Source organism: Giraffa tippelskirchi, chromosome 11 (genome assembly GCF_054371585.1).
Source record: "Giraffa tippelskirchi isolate mGirTip1 chromosome 11, T2T-mGirTip1v1.2.pri, whole genome shotgun sequence".
NCBI classification, from domain to species: domain Eukaryota; kingdom Metazoa; phylum Chordata; class Mammalia; order Artiodactyla; family Giraffidae; genus Giraffa; species Giraffa tippelskirchi.
Window position 1 is genome coordinate 26,527,360 of NC_137285.1, and position 17,686 is coordinate 26,545,045.

Below are 17,686 nucleotides of genomic sequence, written 5' to 3' on the forward strand. Positions count from 1 at the left end.
TGTACTTGGGTTCTCAAAGAAGTTTGTTTTTTATTTGTGGTTAGAATCTTAAAAATTAGCAAGCAAGAATATGAAAAATTTGAAAGAGAGGCATAATAAAGGACCACATCTGATGTGGCCCATAAGATAATCAAGTGACATGTTATATAGAAGTTCTTGGGAGGTCTGAGTAAATTGGTGATTTAAAGCAAAGCGTGTGATTAAAACAGGTCTGAAAATGCTCCATCCATATGTACCTGAACGTGTGCCCCTGTTGACTCACTTTTGGTGTGGGCCACACTCTTGTCTCTGCCGGGCGTACTCACCACGGCCAGCCTGGGTTCTGTGAGGTGAGGTGAGGTGAGGTGCACTTCAAGAGGACCCCAGGCATGCGATGTCTTCCTTCTGTGCTTTCACAATTCTTTCTCCCTCCTTGCGTTCCACAGCAGTTTTTTGTTTTTGTATTTTAAGCAATTGGTGTTTTAACCCATCTTTTAAAGGATTCAGTTTCATTTTCACAGAAGCAGCCATTCTCTTTTCCCACCCAGATTTCATCTGTTTGCATAAATTTTAATTAAATACATACATTCCAGTACATTTAACTGGAAAATGTTTAAGTGAAAAACTCTGCTGGTCAAAGCAGGAAGGCTCAGCCTTCTAAGGAGGAGCGACCTGGCCTGGTATGTCACTGCCTCCTGGGGCCTCCCCAGCACAAAACCCAGGAGACTCTTCAGAGGGAGAAGATGAATGAGCCCCCCAGAGACGGGTTCAGATGAGGAAGGGCTGGCTTATGAAAAGCATGGTGTCAGGAAAAAGCTATTCAGAAAAGATCCCATTAAAACCTTGCCTTTTCTCTAACAGCAGAATCACTTCCACGTTTAAGTGCCAGATGTGAGAGTCTCAGGAAAGTAAGTGTACTTTAACAGAGAAAGAATCATCTATTTAAACCAACAGACATGATGTTCAGCTAATGGGAAAAAATAAAACTGTTAAGAAAGCAGAAAAAACTAATAATATACAAACAGCTTTTACAGTCAAATAGGAAAAAAAAAACTTACGATCCAGTAGAAAAAAATGAACTGTAGTATGAATAATTCACAGAGGTAAAAATGACCATACGATTTTTTTTTTAAAAGGTTTACCCTTGCTGCTCACTCAAATGGCATTGTATCTGCTGACTTTAGAACCTAACCTCCACAGAAGATAAAATCCGATATTTCTTTTAAATCAGGCTGCAGCAAATATGTGAAGAATCTGAGACTTCATTATGATAAAAAAATGTCCATTCGCAGGCACGTGAGAACACTTTGAAATTATATGTCTTAAGATTAAATAGAAGTTTCTGGACTATGAAAAATGTTCTTTTGTGTATACCTTTTTTAATTTCTTAGTAATCACAGAGATTAAATAAAAGAGATGCAAATGACCCTACAGTAACATGCCATTTTTCAGCTTTCACATAAGCAAAGGACAAGGTTAACAGCACTCACTTGTTGCTGGTGAGAGTGTAGACTTGTATCCAGCAGAGTGGAGGGCAAGTGGACAGTGTAGACCAGAACTAAAATGCACCTGCCTTTGACCCAGAATTTCGCCTTTATTTTTCTCCTACATTTCTACAAATATATATGTAAAGATTGAGCTACAAGAATGTTCACTGTGGGTCTTCTCTTATAGCTCAGTTGATAAAGAGTCTGCCTGCAATTCAGGAGATCTGGGTTTGATTCCTAGGTCAGACAGATCCCCTGGAGAAGGAAATGGCAGCCCACTCCAGTATTCTTGCCAGGAGAATCCCATGGACAGAGGCACCTGGCAGGCTGCATGCAGTCCATTGGGTCGCAAGAGTTGGACACGACTTAGCGACTAAACTGTCACCACCACCTGGTGGTTCAGTGGCTAGGACTCTGTGCTCCCAATGTAGGGGGCCTGGGTTTGATCCCTGGTCAGGGAACTATGTCCCACATGCTGCAACTAAGACCCAGAGCAAACAAATAAATAATTAAAAAGGAAAAAAAAGAATGTTCATTGTAAACAAGATTTTTATTAGTAGCACAAGGCTGAGCTGCCCTCTTTGTCCTTCAGGGAAGGCTAATGGAATAAGCTCAGGGCATGCATGTGTGTGACGGGCTGCTGGAGTTAGAGAGGAGCTGGCGGCCCTGCCTGAGGTGCTTGGTGTGGGTGAGGGCAGAAGGCCCAGGAATAGGTTTTGGTGTGAGACCATCAGCGTTCTGTTCAGAAGTGGAAGGACAGGTTAGAAACTGGTACCCACAGTGCCCTCAGAAGAGGACCGGAAGAAGAAAGTGCAGGGCGAGGAGAGTAACTCCTTCCCTGGCCATTTGTACTCCTGTAAACCTTCTCAGAAAAAATACAGACTTGGGTGATGCTTATTTTGAAACACTGGTATCCTGAGTTAATTCTTTGCAGTTCTGTGATTTTAATGACAGGACTGTTTTGTCAGTTCTCCCTGTATTCAGTTGAGGCTGAAGCAGTTCCTGTGACAGCTTTTACCCCAAACAAAGGCTGCGGTGCCCACCTGCTGGGGCCCATCTAGGTAGCTGGAGTCTGAGTTTTTCTGTCTTTTTATATGACTTGGTATTTAATAATCACCTTAGAATGTACTCAGTTGTCCCTTGTTATTTACTTTGTGCTGATCAGAGATTTTCCTAAATTTGGCAGTCTAGGAAGAAAAGCATCTGTTTTTATTTTAAAAGAAATTTTTCTCGAAGTTCCTGAAATATAGATATATGAAACTTAATCTCTTTCGCTTAGTCTGCCGGTGAACTGTCATTCATGCTGTTAGCTGTTATTATTTGGCTGTCTTATGCTATTTAGCTATAAATCCTTACCAAAGAGCATAATAAATAGAATTAATTATGCAGGAGGCAGTAATGCTGAAATACTACCCACTATTATAGCATGTGGTTTTTTAAAATAAAATGCCAACTCAGTTTTTTTAATGTTCTATAAATAGCTTAAGTAAAATTAAACCACATCACATGACTGCAGATATTTTCTTGCTTCTTCCCAGTTTTTAAAATGTGGTTTTGCTGTTGCTGTTAGCATTTTTTTTCCTGCAAAGTCATGACCTTGAAATGCTTTACTTACTTTCCAAACTCTTCTTTAGAAATGACTTTATTGTAATTCAAGAGAAGTAGAAGGGGAAAAGTAAAAATATTACCCAAGATGCCACCATCCAGAAATAGCCATTTTTAACATTAGGTGAACATCATTGACAGTGGAAAAGACTGAGGTAATCGTGGAGACAAAGGGAAAAAAAAGAAAGTTCATATCTTTAGTATACAGAGATAATTTTTATGAAATGATGTTTTTAAAAATTGATGTGTAGATAGAAATATTTGTGTTAAAGTGGAAATAAGCTTTATAATTTACTTGAATTTAGCTGAAGAACCTATAATCAAAATCAAACTGAAGTAATTCCTGAACTTCAGATAAAAGTTTCTTCCAAGAATTCAGTTCTAAAGGTTAGGAGAACATTAGAGAGATTGGAATTGTAGGGTGTGGTTTTTTTTTTTCCTTAAGCTTTTTATTTTTTATCTTAGACATTATTAATCAACTAAGAAACTAGAGAAAATTAAGTCCTCATTAAAATACTTTCCCTTCACCCCTTTCCTAACTCCTCGTTTTTTGTTTTTGTTTTTTTTAAAGAAATATGCTTAGATTGTGAGAGTTAAAAGTAGTATTTATGTTCAGTTCTGTAACCATAATTCTCTGGTTGATTATTCTGAGTTCCTTGGGTTAGGTTTTTTTGTCAGAATATCTCTGTTTGAGTTCTTTATCTGATTCATTTCTTGGTCATTAGAATTTCATAAACAAGTAGGTTTTTTGCAAGGTTTCTGTTTCATACGTACTTTATTTTTTTTTAATTAATTAATTTATTTTGGTTGGGGGCTAATTACTTTACAATATTGTAGTAGTTTTTGCCATACATTGACATGAATCAGCCATGGGTTTACATGCGTTCCCCCTCCTGGACATCCCTCCCACCTCCCTCCCCATCCCATCCCTCTGGGTCATCCCATTGCCCCAGCCCTGAGCATTTGTCTCATGCATCGAACATGGAATGGTGTTCTGTTTCACATATGGTAATATACATGTTTCAATGCTATTCTCCCAGAACGTCCCACCCTCACCTTCTCCCTCAGAGTCCATAAGACTGTTCTATGCATTTGTGTCTCTCATTCTGTCTCGCATATAGGGTTATCATTGCCATTTTTCAAATTCCATATATATGCATTAGTATACTGTATTGTTGTTTTTCTTTCTGGCTTACTTCACTCTGTATAATGGGCTCCAGTTTCATCCATCTCAGTAGAACCGATTCAAATGTATTTTTTTTAATGGCTGAGTAATATTCCATTGTGTATATGTACCACAGCTTCCTTATCCATTCGTCTGCTGATGGACATCTAAGTTGCTTCCATGTCCTGGCTATCGTAAACAGTGCTGCGATGAACATTGGGGTACACGCGTCTCTTTCAATTCTGGTTTCCTCGGTGTGTCATACGTACTTTAAAAGTGCCTGCCTTTGACCCTGGTGTAGAAAGGAAAAATTGTCTGGGTATAAAATTCTTGGATTGCATATTCTTTCTCTGAGGTCTTTGTAAACTGGAATTTCACATGGTCCTTCCTCTCAGAGAAACCTAGGTTGGCTGTCTTTTGCCACTGACTAGTTGTGTGGGTTAGTCGTTTGGTTTTCATTAGTTGCTCCTGGTGCTGTTCTCTGAGATCTCACGTTGGAAAATATCTGTGTTGCCCTTTGACATAAATAGCAACTTGGCTGAGAATAGTTCACTTACTCACACTTGCTTGGAACTTGGGAGCATTGCTGAGTGTTGCTGTGAAAAGGGAGAGAGTGGCCAGCTCCATCTCCCTTCACCCTCACCCCTTAAGAGCCTACTTTTTCTGACTGGATACCTTAAGAGTTCTTTCTTCGTTCTTAAATTTTAATAACTTACAATGAAGTCCTCAGTTTTCCTGGATTTATTGCATACCCTTTTCAGTCGAAGATTCTGTTCTCATTTCAGGGTAATTATTTTGTACCTCTGAATGTCTTTTAAAAGATCCCAGCTTCCTTATTTTGGATCATCTTTTTCTTCCATGTCTGTCATTTTCTCTTTTTTGTTTTAATGTCTGTTTCTCTTTGGCGTTCAGCATGATCACATCCACCTCCTGTCCCACCTTCTCCTTACTTTGATTTTTTTCAACTATGACTGTTCTGTTCCTTACAGTTTAAAATGTACCAGCTTGATAGCAGTGATGTTTGGGTCCTCAGTTTGTTTTCTAATCTCTTCAGCAAGGTTTGCAGACCTTTCCTGTAAAGGTCCAGATGTCAGTGTTTCTAGTGTGGTGACAGAGCACTCTCTGTGGCTGCTGCTGGTGGAGGGTGAAAGCTGTACTGACTGTTGGGAACAGACATGTGTGGCTGGGCCTGATAGAGCTTGATTTATGGACACCGAAATTTGAATTTCATAGAATATTTGCATCATGAAATGTTGTTTTATTGGGTGGTTTTTGGTTTTATTTTTGAACCATTTGAAACTGCAAAACCATACTGAGCTCTCTCAGGCTGTGCTGAAGCAGACACACAGGCCTGGTTCCTGACCCCGCTCAGCATGATCCCTTCCATCTCATTGCTTGCTTTACTTCCTTTCTTTGTGCTCGATTGAATTCCTGTCTCTCCAGATTCGTCTGTGACCCAAAAACTCAAAAGGTTGCTTGGGTTCTGTTTCCTTCCAGACTCAGTTCCTTGCTGTCTACGTGGCATGTTCCTTGCTGGATTCCTTTTGTGGGGCCTCTTCCTTTTCACCTTCCCCCTTACCCCTCACCCTGCTCACTTTGGCAGCTCTGTCCAGACCTCTAGTCCCAGCACCGGGCACCCCTCCTCTACACCATTCACACCTGCTCTGAGATGCTTTGTCTGCCCTCCCAAGTGCAGCTCCTCTGGAGACTCCATTCTCCGCTCTCGTGGGATCCTAACAATGCCCTGGAGCAGATGTCCTTCCCCAAGTCGCCCCCCACATCCCTGCGGCCTCGCCTCACCCTGGGCTCCTGGTCACACACTTGAGCCTCCTGCCTTCTCCACCCAGACTCTCCAGAATCCGTTCTTATGTAACTTGTCTCCAGAACTGAAACACAGTATAAAATATTCAGATCATTTTGCTTGAGGGTCACTGATGAAGACTTTAAGTAATGGTTGGAGACAGGGCATCCTGAGAAATAACTTGTATTTGCAAAAAATAGAGTGATTACTTTTCAACACTGACCTTAAAGTTCCAGAGTCACGTGTTCACATGTCTAAAACTGATTCCCTTGAGTGGTTTCCCGGCTTTACAAGTGAGATATTCTCAGTGTCACTACAGAAGTCTTCAGATTTTCCTCTTCCAGTTTGATGACAGCAGAACAGGTCTTCTTTTGTTCGGGTGTTTTTTTTTTTTTCCCTTGAACACTGGGCTGGGAAATTTCCTGGTGGTCCAGTGGTTAAGACTCCGTGCTTCCACTGCAGGGGCTGAGGGTTCCATCCCTGGTCAGGGAAGTAAGATCTGCAGTTGACTTTTTTAAAACAGAAATTCCATTTGTGGAGGGGAAAGTGTTTTAGCTTCAGAGTAAATAGAAAATGCTAGGTGTGTGACACTCTCCCAGGTGACACACCACAGCCTGAAAACAGAATCCAGCCCACCACCTGTGTGTGCGACCATGAGCTAAGAACAGGCTTTACAGGCATCTTGGTGATGGGGACCCTATGAACCCCAATTCGATGGAAGTTTTACAGCGTAAAAGGAATTAGATTCTTCCCACTAGTGGACCTGTGCCCCTCCCCCCCAAAAGAAAACCTGCACTCAATTATTTTTACTGTATTTTGAATTTCAACAATTTAAAAATCTGGGAATTTGTTTTTGCTCACTAATAAGTGCCTGTATAGTATCCTCGGTGTTGCTGCTTGATCCCTGACCCTAACATAATTACTACCCGGGTTTCTATAGGAAAGATGTACCAGCCCTTGGTCTATCCCAAAATTACTTAAGAGACTTTACCTGAATATGAGTATTCTTATTTTATTTACTCGTTTTTTATTAGTCTGATAGCCCTACAAACTTTAGCGTTAGAGCAAAGACCTGTTTCGTTAAGACCCCAGCATTTACAGTGTATTGTTGTGGTAGGAAGTGGCCGTGTGTTTCCAGCCCCCACCACACCTGCCTTCTCACCATCACCCCCTAACTTGAGTGCATCCAGAGCAGAACTCTCGTCTTGGCCCCCCCTTGTCCCTGTTTGAGGGCACAGCACCAACCTTCACTTTGTCATTCAGGCTAGAGCATCAGGCGTCACCTCAGTTTTCTCTTCCTGATTCCCACATCCTGCTGCGCATCCTTGGGGATCGCGTTCAGGGCCTCTCTCAAATCTGACACTCCTCACCACACAGGCTACTGTCTCTCTGGCCTCGTCGTCTGTTGCAGCCCCTGTCAGTCTTGGTGAGCCTTCCCGTGGCCTGTGCTTCCCCTGGCGGTCAGTGGGAGCTGCCCTGCCACCTCTCTCCTCAATCCGTTCTCTTGATTTCCCATGCCATTTACATTCCAGAAACTTGCCTCCACTCTCTACCTTGCCCTGCACTGTCACACTGTTCTTCCTGTGCTGAGTGGGTTCTGACCACAGGGCTTTTGCCCTGGCTCCTCATCGACCTGAAACACTCCTCCTCAGAGCTTTCGCTGCTCAGGTCAGGTCTCCCCTGGCCTTGCACAGTGTCCTTTCCTCCGGTTCATCCTCTTCTCTCATACCCTGTTCTATGTTTCCGTAACCCTTGTCAGAACTGGAGCTTACTTTGTTTATTCCTTGGTTTACTTTCATACTCTGACTTGCCATACAGAAGTTCCCACAGGGTAGGATTTGTCTGTCGTGGGTACTGCTGGATCCCCAGCTTCAGGTGCCTCTCTGACACAAGGACCTGTGTAGTAAATATTGGGTGGATGGACCGAAGGAAGGAAAGACTAACCATGAAGTAATACATTGAAGAGGAGAATGAATAATGTTGAACTCTTTGGCCTGAGCTCAGACTATGGTAAATAGGATAAATTACTTGTCTCTTTGATTAAATAATTTTTAAAAGTGTCCCAGTCAAAGTAATACATATATTTTCAAGTCAAATAATAAATGCTTTAACTGTTGCCAGTTTTTGATGATTCCTTCATATCTCTGAATAATGCATTTATAGCACTGTTTCTGAATTTATCAGCTCTAGATTGTCTCTGATGTCTTTCTTGCTATGACAAATGATGATTCGGCTCACTTGTACCCCTATGAAGTCTGCTCTCATACCCTAAATTTTGCTCATATTACTCCTTTAGTTTTGAATTTGGCTACTTTGTAACTTTAATATATTTCAACCTTTGCTCCTAATCAAAATTCAAAAGGGAACAATACAGAAATAGTTTATTCATGAATCCTGTGCACCAATTCGATTCCTCTGCAAAGTTTTAGACCTGTCTCTCTGTCCTGATCTCTGTCAGAGGAGCCCCAGCTATCAGGTGCCAGGACAGTCAGCCAGGCCACTGCTTTGACTTCCTCGCCTCCAGTTTGCAGAGACATTGAGTGATGTGGGCTCTTGTTAACGGTGCCATCTTTTTAAGCTAGTCTTGATGCTGGGTGCTTCATGTTTGCTGCTGCAGCAACTTCTCTGTGATATTGGTGGTTGCATTCACGGTCCGCATTGTGGTGACTGACAACTGTGTTTCTGAGCTATATGCCTTGGGTACCAGTCTAGACAGGTCCTGTTCCCATCCTGCAGCCCAGGGTGTTCCAGTGACTTCCAGGCATTGCTTTCCTGTGTTAGGGCTGTTTTCTCCTGGTTGGTTTGTTTACTCCTGTATTTTACTGGAGCATGTCCTCCGGTAGTTTGCCAAGAAAGAGTACACAGGAAGACCGATTTTTTAATTTTTTTAATCCTTGAATGTCTGAAAATGTCCTGATACTGCTCTCAAACATGATAGGTCATTTGGATGTACCCAGAATTGTGGGTTGAATATTGCCCCTCAGAATTCAGAAGGTTCCAGACTTCTGTCTCCTAGAAGCCTTTGCCCCGTGTCATTCCAGTTCCTGCTCTTCCACTTGTGATTTATACGGTCATTGAACAAGCTGGCATCGCGGTCAAGCAATGCTGGGGATAGCCATAACAGCGTTTCCTCCATCGCAGAGCATCACAGAATCAACAAGAGCCCTGGGGGAGTGAGTGCACAGTGCTGGCAGATGGAGCCAGGGAGGCCCTTGAGCCAAGGCTTTCGGGGCCCCGAGGCCTGAAGGCAGGTGCCTCACAGAAGGGGAGCGTGGCTGGGGACCTGATGGGGGAGGGTTCCCACCGGAGGAGTGATGTGGCTGGGTGGGCCGGGAGGGCTCTGTCTGGTCGAGGAAGGGGACCCTGGAGCTTCCAGGGCAGCAGTCAGAAGAGATCTGATTCTGGGGAGTCGGATGTGGGTCTGAGAGGCCACGGAAGACAGGCTGACTCCGTGGGAGGAGGCTTGACCCAGCTGCAAGAAGCAGGAAGTGCCCGTGCGTGGGGACAGCCCTGTTCTGGACACAGTCTATCTGTGAGGTTTATGAGATGTCCCAGTGCAAGTGTTGAGTAGGCATTTAATGTACTAGTTCAGCTCAGGGCTAGAGATGGCAGTTCTGGAATCAGCAAGTATAAATAGGATTTAAAGCCACTGAACTTATTAGAAAAGTCCTGGGATGCAGGCTGGGGGGCCAGGCACTGACCTTGAGGGGGCGCAGCTGCTGCTTCCCAGGCCTGCTCAGCTGGTAACACAGCGCTGCTTCTTCACATTCTCGTGTGAATAGAGTAGATCAATTTTTTAAGAATATACTCATTTCTCCACAGAACTCGGGAAAGCTATTTTCATTCTTAATACAAACACATGTTTATCTTCCAGAATTGACAGCAAGTATTGCTCACCAGGTCTCTAATCTCCAAGAACCCTTCCAGTGTTGACATTCTCTTCTGAGAGTTAGATTTATTTATATGAGATTTAAGATTGCATACAGATATCAGTAAATTAGCTCTGATTTTTTGCAAGAAGCCAACTGAATAGAAGGGCTTTGAAGTAATTAGGCAGGTCTGTGTGACCCTAGGTTCCACAGCTGTCTAACCAAGCACACACAGTATCGAGGAGGAAGTGCTTAAGGATGTGCCTGGTGCTTTTAAGCAACTTGATTTTTTTCCATTCAGCTATACCTGCTCTTGGAAAGTGTAGACCCCCACTGAAATATCTCTCTTGGGTTTATTTGGAGTAGGTATTTGTGGTACTCAGTGATTTTTATTAAAATCACATCGACGTTTAACTTGGAGTAAAACCCAATCCCCTCTTGGAAGATTTCACAGAAAATCCTGAGATCAACAGCAGACTTGGTAAGGAGCAGTCTGTCATGGAAGCTCAGGGGGAAATGGAACCGTAGGGGCCCTTTGGAACCCTGCACTTCCCTCTCCCCCTGCCCCCCTACCCCAGTTCAGTCTGGGACACAGTGGTGAGTTTCCAGGAACCAGACCTCTGTCTGTCCTTTCCTCCGTCTGGTGCAGGCATTGTCAAAACTTAGAAGAATTTCTGAGTTGGGAGCTATACACAAAAACACATGTGCTCTAGTTGGTGGTCATTTTAAAGGGTTTCAAGGACTTAAAGAGCTGTGAGGCCCCACTGGGCAAGTGTACATCTTCAGCGAGTGTTGTAGGGTCGTGTCAGGTGCCCAGCTTCTCGCTCTTGCAGAATGTCTCAGCCCAAGGGTCTTTAGGAGGCGCACGCGCCCTGCAGTCAGCGGGCTTCACTCTAAACACGTCTCTGGTGCCTGCTGTGTCCTGGGAGCTATGCAGGTGGCCTGGCACCGCCCTCAGTGCCAACAGCCCAGATTGCAGAGAACAGCCCCAGCAATGTGTGTTCAGGAAGGCAGAGCAGAGCCTCTTGGGGCAGGAGGTGGTAGTAGAGGTAAAAACTTTTTTCTTAATTGAAGTATAGTTGATGTACAATGCTTTTTATAAGTTGCAGGTGTTCAACATAGTGATTCACAATTTTCAAAGGTTATATTCCATTAATAGTTATTATAAAATATTAGCTGTGTTCCCTGTGCTGTGCAATATGTCCTTGTAGCTTACTTTTTTGGTAAATTTTTTTAATAATTTTTAAAAATTTTATTTATTTTTGGCTGCGCTGGGTCTTTGTTGCTGCGTGTGGACTTTCTCAAGTTGCAGCGAGCAGAGGCTGCTCTCTAGTTGTGGTGCTCAGGCTTCTCGTTGTAGTGGCTTCTCTTGTTGTAGAGCACAGGCTCTCTGGCATATGGGCTTAGTTGCCCCACGGTTTGTGGGATCTTCCCAGACCAGGGATCAAACCCACGTTCCCTGCATTGGCAGGTGGATTCTTAACCACAGGACCACCAGGAAAGTCGCACTCATTTATTTTACACATTATAGTTTGTACCTCTTATTAATCTCCTATCCTTATCTTGCCCCTCCCCCTTTCCCTCTCCCCACTGGTAACCACTAGTTTGTTCTCTCTGTGAGTCTACTTCTTTTTTGTTACATTCACTAATCTGTTGTAGTTTTTAAAATTCCACATTAAGTGAAATTCCAGATTAAGTGATGTCATATAGTATTTCTCTTTCTCTGTCTGACTTATTTCACTTATAATGCCCTCCAGTTCCACGCATGTTGCTGCAGGTGGCAGGATTTCATTCTCTTTTATGACTGATTAGTAGTCCACTGTGTATATATGCTACATTTTCTTTATCATTCATCTGCTGATGGACACTTAGGTTGCTTCCATATCTTGGCTATTGTAAACAATGCTATGAAAATTAGGGTGCATGTATCTTTTCAGGTTAGTATTTTCTTTTTTTCAGATATATGTTTATTTGATTTTTAGTTTTTTGAGAAACCTCCATGCTGTTTGCTACAGTGGCTGCACTAATTTACATTCCCACCAACAGTGTATAAGGGATCCCTTTTCTATACATCCTCACCAGGATTTATTATTTGTTGGAGGTAAAAAAAACTTAGGAAGGACTTCATAGCAGGTAGAAGACACGGTTTGGAGGTGCCAGGGTCAGAAATGAGGGACAGTGCTGTTCACCACAAACTGGGGGACAAGACAGGACAGTCGTGAGTCTTTGCTGAGATTGGCCCTGTCACATCCGCCCAGACCTCAGTGTCTATGGTGACAAGAACAGAAACAACTTTCTCCCTAAAATCTTTTCATCTGTGACATTCCATGCACAGAGAATCTTGGAGAAACGGCCTCATGATTGCCCAGTGTTGAGTCCTCAGCTGTGGCGTTGCCCCAGCAGGCACCTTGCAGCAAGCAGTCTGCATTCTCAGCTTACCACACCTCAGTTGTTTCATTGCCGTCAGGGTTATCTTTGGATGTACAGGGGTTTTCAAATTCCTGTTCACCTTGCAAGGTGTAATTAGAATTTATTGGAAGAGACTCACAGAGTTCTTGTGTAAGAAGTGAGAGGGCATCCTGAACATGTTGTCCCTAGGTTTCTGATTCCAGTCTGTCCTCTGCAAGACTCCCCAGAGTGGATTCTGGGGTGGCCCTAGGGTATGCAGCCTGAGCCCTGTTTCCAGCATGGGAATCCCCACATCCTGAGTAAGCCCAAGGCTTAAGAGGTGCCTTCAGGTTTGGAAGCTTTGTGTGATTTTCACACCTGGAGATGGATTCTTTTTTTCTTTATGAGCTCAGCTATGCATTTTAAATTTCTCCTTTATTTTAGCACACGTTTTTAGATGTTTGTAATGGGTGAGTTCTTGAGTTCACCTGCCATTTCTCTGGCAGGCCTATTTTTAGTCTTTGTTTTAATTTAATATGATGGGTAGCTCAGGTATAGACTGATGGTTAATCTGCATATTCATATCAAAACTTTCAAAGGGATGTCAGTTTTGAAAATAATTTATTCACTTCTATTACATAAAAGATGCATTAAATTATAATTGCTTAATATGCAGTCGAAACTCAATTACAGACTTTTTAAATTTCATATTTGTTTCATTGGTTATGGCTACATTTTTTAAATGCATTTTGACTTGTTTTCAGGCAAGAGGCTAACTGTCTGGAAGAGGACGTGGAGTGTCCTTTCCTTGAGGACAGCACTTGCTGTCCCCTCTCCCCAGTATACACAGGGGTGTGCTCTGTTCGGGGGTGAGGGGCAGGGCATACTCTGGTCTTGCTGATGCTGCCTCATCTTCTCCTCTGTGGTGGTGGCTCTGCCCAAGGGGTGAGAAGAAGGACCCTGGTAGCTTGATTATATGAAGGGGATGAAGAAAGTGAAGTTGCTCAGTCGTGTCCGACTCTTTGTGACCCCATAGACTGTAACCTACTAGGCTCCTCCGTCCATGGGATTTTCCAGGCAAGAGTATTGGAGTGGGTTGCCATTTCCTTCTCCAGAGGATCTTCCCAACCCAGGGATCGAACCCAGGTCTCCTGCATTGTTGGCAGACGCTTTACCGTCTGAGCCACCAGGGAAGTGGATGAAGGGAAACGTTAATTCCATTTTTTCAAGTTTATGGGTTATCTCACAGAGGCTTCTCTTCATATTCAGATACCTCCTTTGTTTAGGAAAAGCTTGTATATGAACGTCCTATCAGTTTGTCCACCCATCAAACTCGGTGTGCTGAGTGCTGGGCTTAGAGAGTAAACCTCCCTTTCCTTCCTCAACCCCCAGCCCTTTGTGGTCTCATCTCTGCCCACACCTTTCTTCAGAGGTGTGGTCTGAATGTCTCTGTGCTGAAGATCATGTAGAGAGGATGTTGAGGCCACACGTCTTACTCTGAAAATGTGGAATATTGTTGTGAACGTGAACGGTGGTTGGTGCGCAGCATCAAGCCAGAGAGTCACAACCTGGGAATTGAGACATGTGTAATTAACAGAGAGTAAGTCATTAGCATCTGCGGATACACCCGCAGCGCATGTGAACTATGCAGTCGTTCCAGCCGAGGACGGCAGGGATCTGGTTCAGCTGTTAGGAGAGGTGGGGAGCTGCTGCACCACCCGCATCTTCCCTGCGTGGCCTCCAGTGCTGGACACCGCGGGCAGTGAATAGCTCTCGCTGTTTGTAAATGTTTTTGTCTTAAAGTAAGTTAACTGAAAATCAAAATAAAATTCCTTACTTAGAAAAATCTTTCACCATCCTCTAATGAAGAGGAAATTAAATTTCTGTAGTCAGAACCAGTTGCTTATCTACAACAGGATTAGAAATTTAAATGCTTAATTAGATCATTGGATCTTCTGTGGTTTTGCTGGTTTTGAAATTTTTTCCCCTCACCAAAAAAAAAAAAAATGAATAAACTTACAGGAATTTTTATTGGTTTGTTTTTAAATAGGCTCTGTCCAATATAAGAAGTTATTGTACGTCATTGTTTATAATAATAAAGCCCCAAAGTGATCTCAGTGTCCATTAGGACTTCTTAAGAAAACTGCAGTGCATCTCTGTGCTGAGGGGGGACATGCAGTGGTTACAGAGCAGCACAGCTTTGTAGACAGGATGACTTACTTCCAAGACGAATGTATGTTTGTTTATTGTTAAAGTGTAATTTACAGTGTTGTGTTAGTTTCTGCTGTACATCTAAGTGATTCAGTTTTTTATACACACACACACACAGATGTATATGGGCTTCTCTGGTGGCTCATATAGTAAAGAATCTCCCTGCAATGTGGGAGACTTGGTTTCTATCCCTGGGTTGGGAAGATCTCCTGGAGGAGGGCATGGCAACCCACTCCAGTATTCTTTCCTGAAGAATCCCCGTGGACAGAGGAGCCTGTGGGCTACAGTCCATGGGATTGCAAAGAGTCGTACACAACTGACCGACTAAACGCATACATACATGTATATACATGTATGTATATGAGATATATATCAGATTCATTTATTATGTCTGTTATATATAATATATATTCTTTTTCAGATTCGGTTCTATTATAGTTTATTAAAAGATACTGGATAGTTCTCTGTGCTATACAGTAGGACCTTGTTGCTTTATCTATTTTATATATAGCAGTATGTATCTGATAATCCCAGACACCTAATTTATGTCTCCTCCTTCCCTCTTTGGTATTGTTTTCTGTGCCTGTGAGACTGTTTCTCTATTGTAAATAAGTTCATTTGTATCATATTTTGGATTCTGCATGTGAAAGTGAAAGTCGCTCGGTCATGTCTGAACTCTTTGCGACCCCATGGACTGTATCCATGGAATTCTCCAGGCCAGAATACTGGAGTGGATAGCCTTTCCCTTCTCCAGGGGATCTTCTCAACCCAGGAATTGAACTCAGGTCTCCCGCATTGCAGGCGGATTCTTTACCAGCTGAGCCACAAGGGAAGCCCAAGAATACTGGAGGGGGTAGCCTATCCCTTCTCCAGCGGATCTTCCCGACCCTGGAATTGAACCGGGGTCTCCTGCATTACAGGCAAATTCTTTACCAACTGAGCTATGAGGGAAGTCCATTTACACTCTGCATGTAAATGATATCAAATATATTTGTCTCTCTTTCTGACTTAGTTCACTAAGTAATAATCTCAGGTCCATTCACGTTGCTACAGATGGCATTATTTCATTTTTTTGTGTGTGGATGAGTAATATTATGTTGGGTTTTAAGAATCCACCTGCAATGCAGGAGACACAGATTTGATCCCTGGGTCGGAAAGATACTCTGGAGCAGGAAATGGCAACCACTCCAGTATTCTTGCCTGCGAAATCTCATGGACAGAGGAGTCTTGGCAGGCTACAGTCCATGGGGTCACGAAAGAGTCAGGCATGACTTAACAACAATAGTATTCCATTGTACATATATATCAAATCTTCTTTATCCGTTCATCTATTGATAGACATTTAGGCTGCTTCCATATCTTGGCTATTGTAAATAGTGCTGCTTTGAACATTGGGGTGCATGTCTTTTAGAATTAGGGTTTTCTCTGGATGTAGGCCCAGGAGCGAAAATTGCTGGATCATAGGGTGGCTCTAGTTTTTTAAGGAATAAGGAATCTCCATATTGTTCTCCATGGTGGCAGCCCCAGTTTACATTCCCACCAACAGTGTAGGGGGATTCCCTGTTCTCATACCGTCTTCATCATTTATTATTTGTAGGCTTTTTCATGATGGCCATTCTGACTAGTGAGAGGTAATACCTTGAATTTTTAATGCATTGCCCTAATAATTAGCAGTGTTGACCATCTTTTTTGTGTGCTTATTCGCCATTGTGTGTCTTCCTTGGAGAAATGTCTGTTTGGGTCTTCTACCCATTTTTTGATTGGATGGGTTGTTTTCTTGTTACTGAGGTATATGAGCTGTTTGTATATTTTGAAAATTAACCCCTTGTTGGTCACATCATCTGCAAATACTTTGTCTCATCCTGTGAGTTGTCTTTTCATTTCATTTATAGTTTCCTTTGTTGTGTAAAAGCTTATTAAGTTTTATTGGGTCGCATTTGTTTGTTTTTGCTTTTGCTTTTTGAGACCTAAGAAAACTATTTATGCCAAGACAAATTTTTAAAAGAGGAAAGTAACGAGTGTAAAGAGTGGAGAGTTGGTGTCAAACAGGGAAGCCAGTGGAGGGGTTTGGTCCTCAGACGGTCATCTCACAAGACACACAAGGAGGGGAGCCAGTGTACTGGATGGGGGAGTTTGCCCCAATCTGCCATCCTGCAGTTTGTGTAGGCAATGGGCTTCTGTGAATGTCCCCGTGCATGTTCAGATTCCATCATTCCTGGGTGTGTGTCTGGACGTTCTCCAGTTCTTCCAAATTGTATTGCCCCCTGGGCAACCTTTCTTATATCAGAAAAAAAAAGAAAATACATGGTTGACATTGGACAAAAGGGACACTGCATTTTAGCAAGTGTCCCTTTCTTTCTGCATTGTGTATTCTAGCCAACTGGCCCATCATTTGCCACTCTCATGCCCTCAAAATGTGTCTCTTCACAGCAACGGTGGCAGCCATGTACTACAGCTACTACATGCTGCCAGACGGCACCTACTGCCTGGCACCTCCCCCTCCAGGGGTTGATGTTGCCACTTACTACAGCACCCTGCCTGCTGGGGTGGCCGTGTCCAGCTCTGCCGGAGTGACTGCCACTGCCCCACCCCCTCCAGGGACCACGCCCCCTCCTCCACCAACCACAGCGGAGACGAGCAGTGGGGTGACCTCTGCCACCATCACCACAAGGTATGCCCTCCTGCGGACCATCTGGAGCATGTGTGTTCTTGGTTTGGGCTTCTTTATAGTGTGGGTCACACAGAGGGTCTCTGTTATCTGAGTATTTATTGTCCAAGTCCCCATGTTACAGGGTTGATCATGACATAGGTACTTGTAGCAGTGAGATTTAACCAACTTGAGGAAATCCCCTCCCTGTTAGCATCCCACACCCCTCCCCTGAGCCCCGGCATCTGTTCTTTCCCATCTGTCACCATCTCAGGTGGACAGTACCGGTCACAGTCAGTATGGAGTCTAGTTATTTGCCAAAAACCCGGATTTCATAAAGTTGATGCAAGTGAATCTCTCCCAAACTGTTGGGAAACGGGGACCTGGCCGCCAGCCCAGCAAACCATTGACTCACAGAGCTAGCACGGCAGGGACTAAACCCCCAGCCCTTGTCAGGGGTGGTGTGGAGGGGACTCTGAGTGTCTCAGTTGAGCAGGCACTTTGTAAGAGGCACTGGAACGTGCTGAAAAGATG

General features: G+C 43.4%; 1 protein-coding gene across 10 annotated transcripts in view; it reads left to right on the forward strand.

Annotated features, from left to right (window-relative positions):
• The window catches only part of SFSWAP (splicing factor SWAP), an 82,481-nt gene that overhangs the window by 22,319 nt on the left and 42,476 nt on the right, over positions 1–17,686 (forward strand). For all 10 annotated transcript variants that reach the window (XR_014069729.1, XR_014069727.1, XR_014069728.1 and 7 more), the window contains exon 8: positions 16,936–17,176. Coding sequence is in view for 7 of the 10 variants with exons in the window: in XM_081545334.1 (XP_081401460.1) it covers positions 16,936–17,176 (241 nt within the window). In the remaining 3 variants the exon portion in view is untranslated. The remainder of the gene's footprint in view (positions 1–16,935; positions 17,177–17,686) is intronic.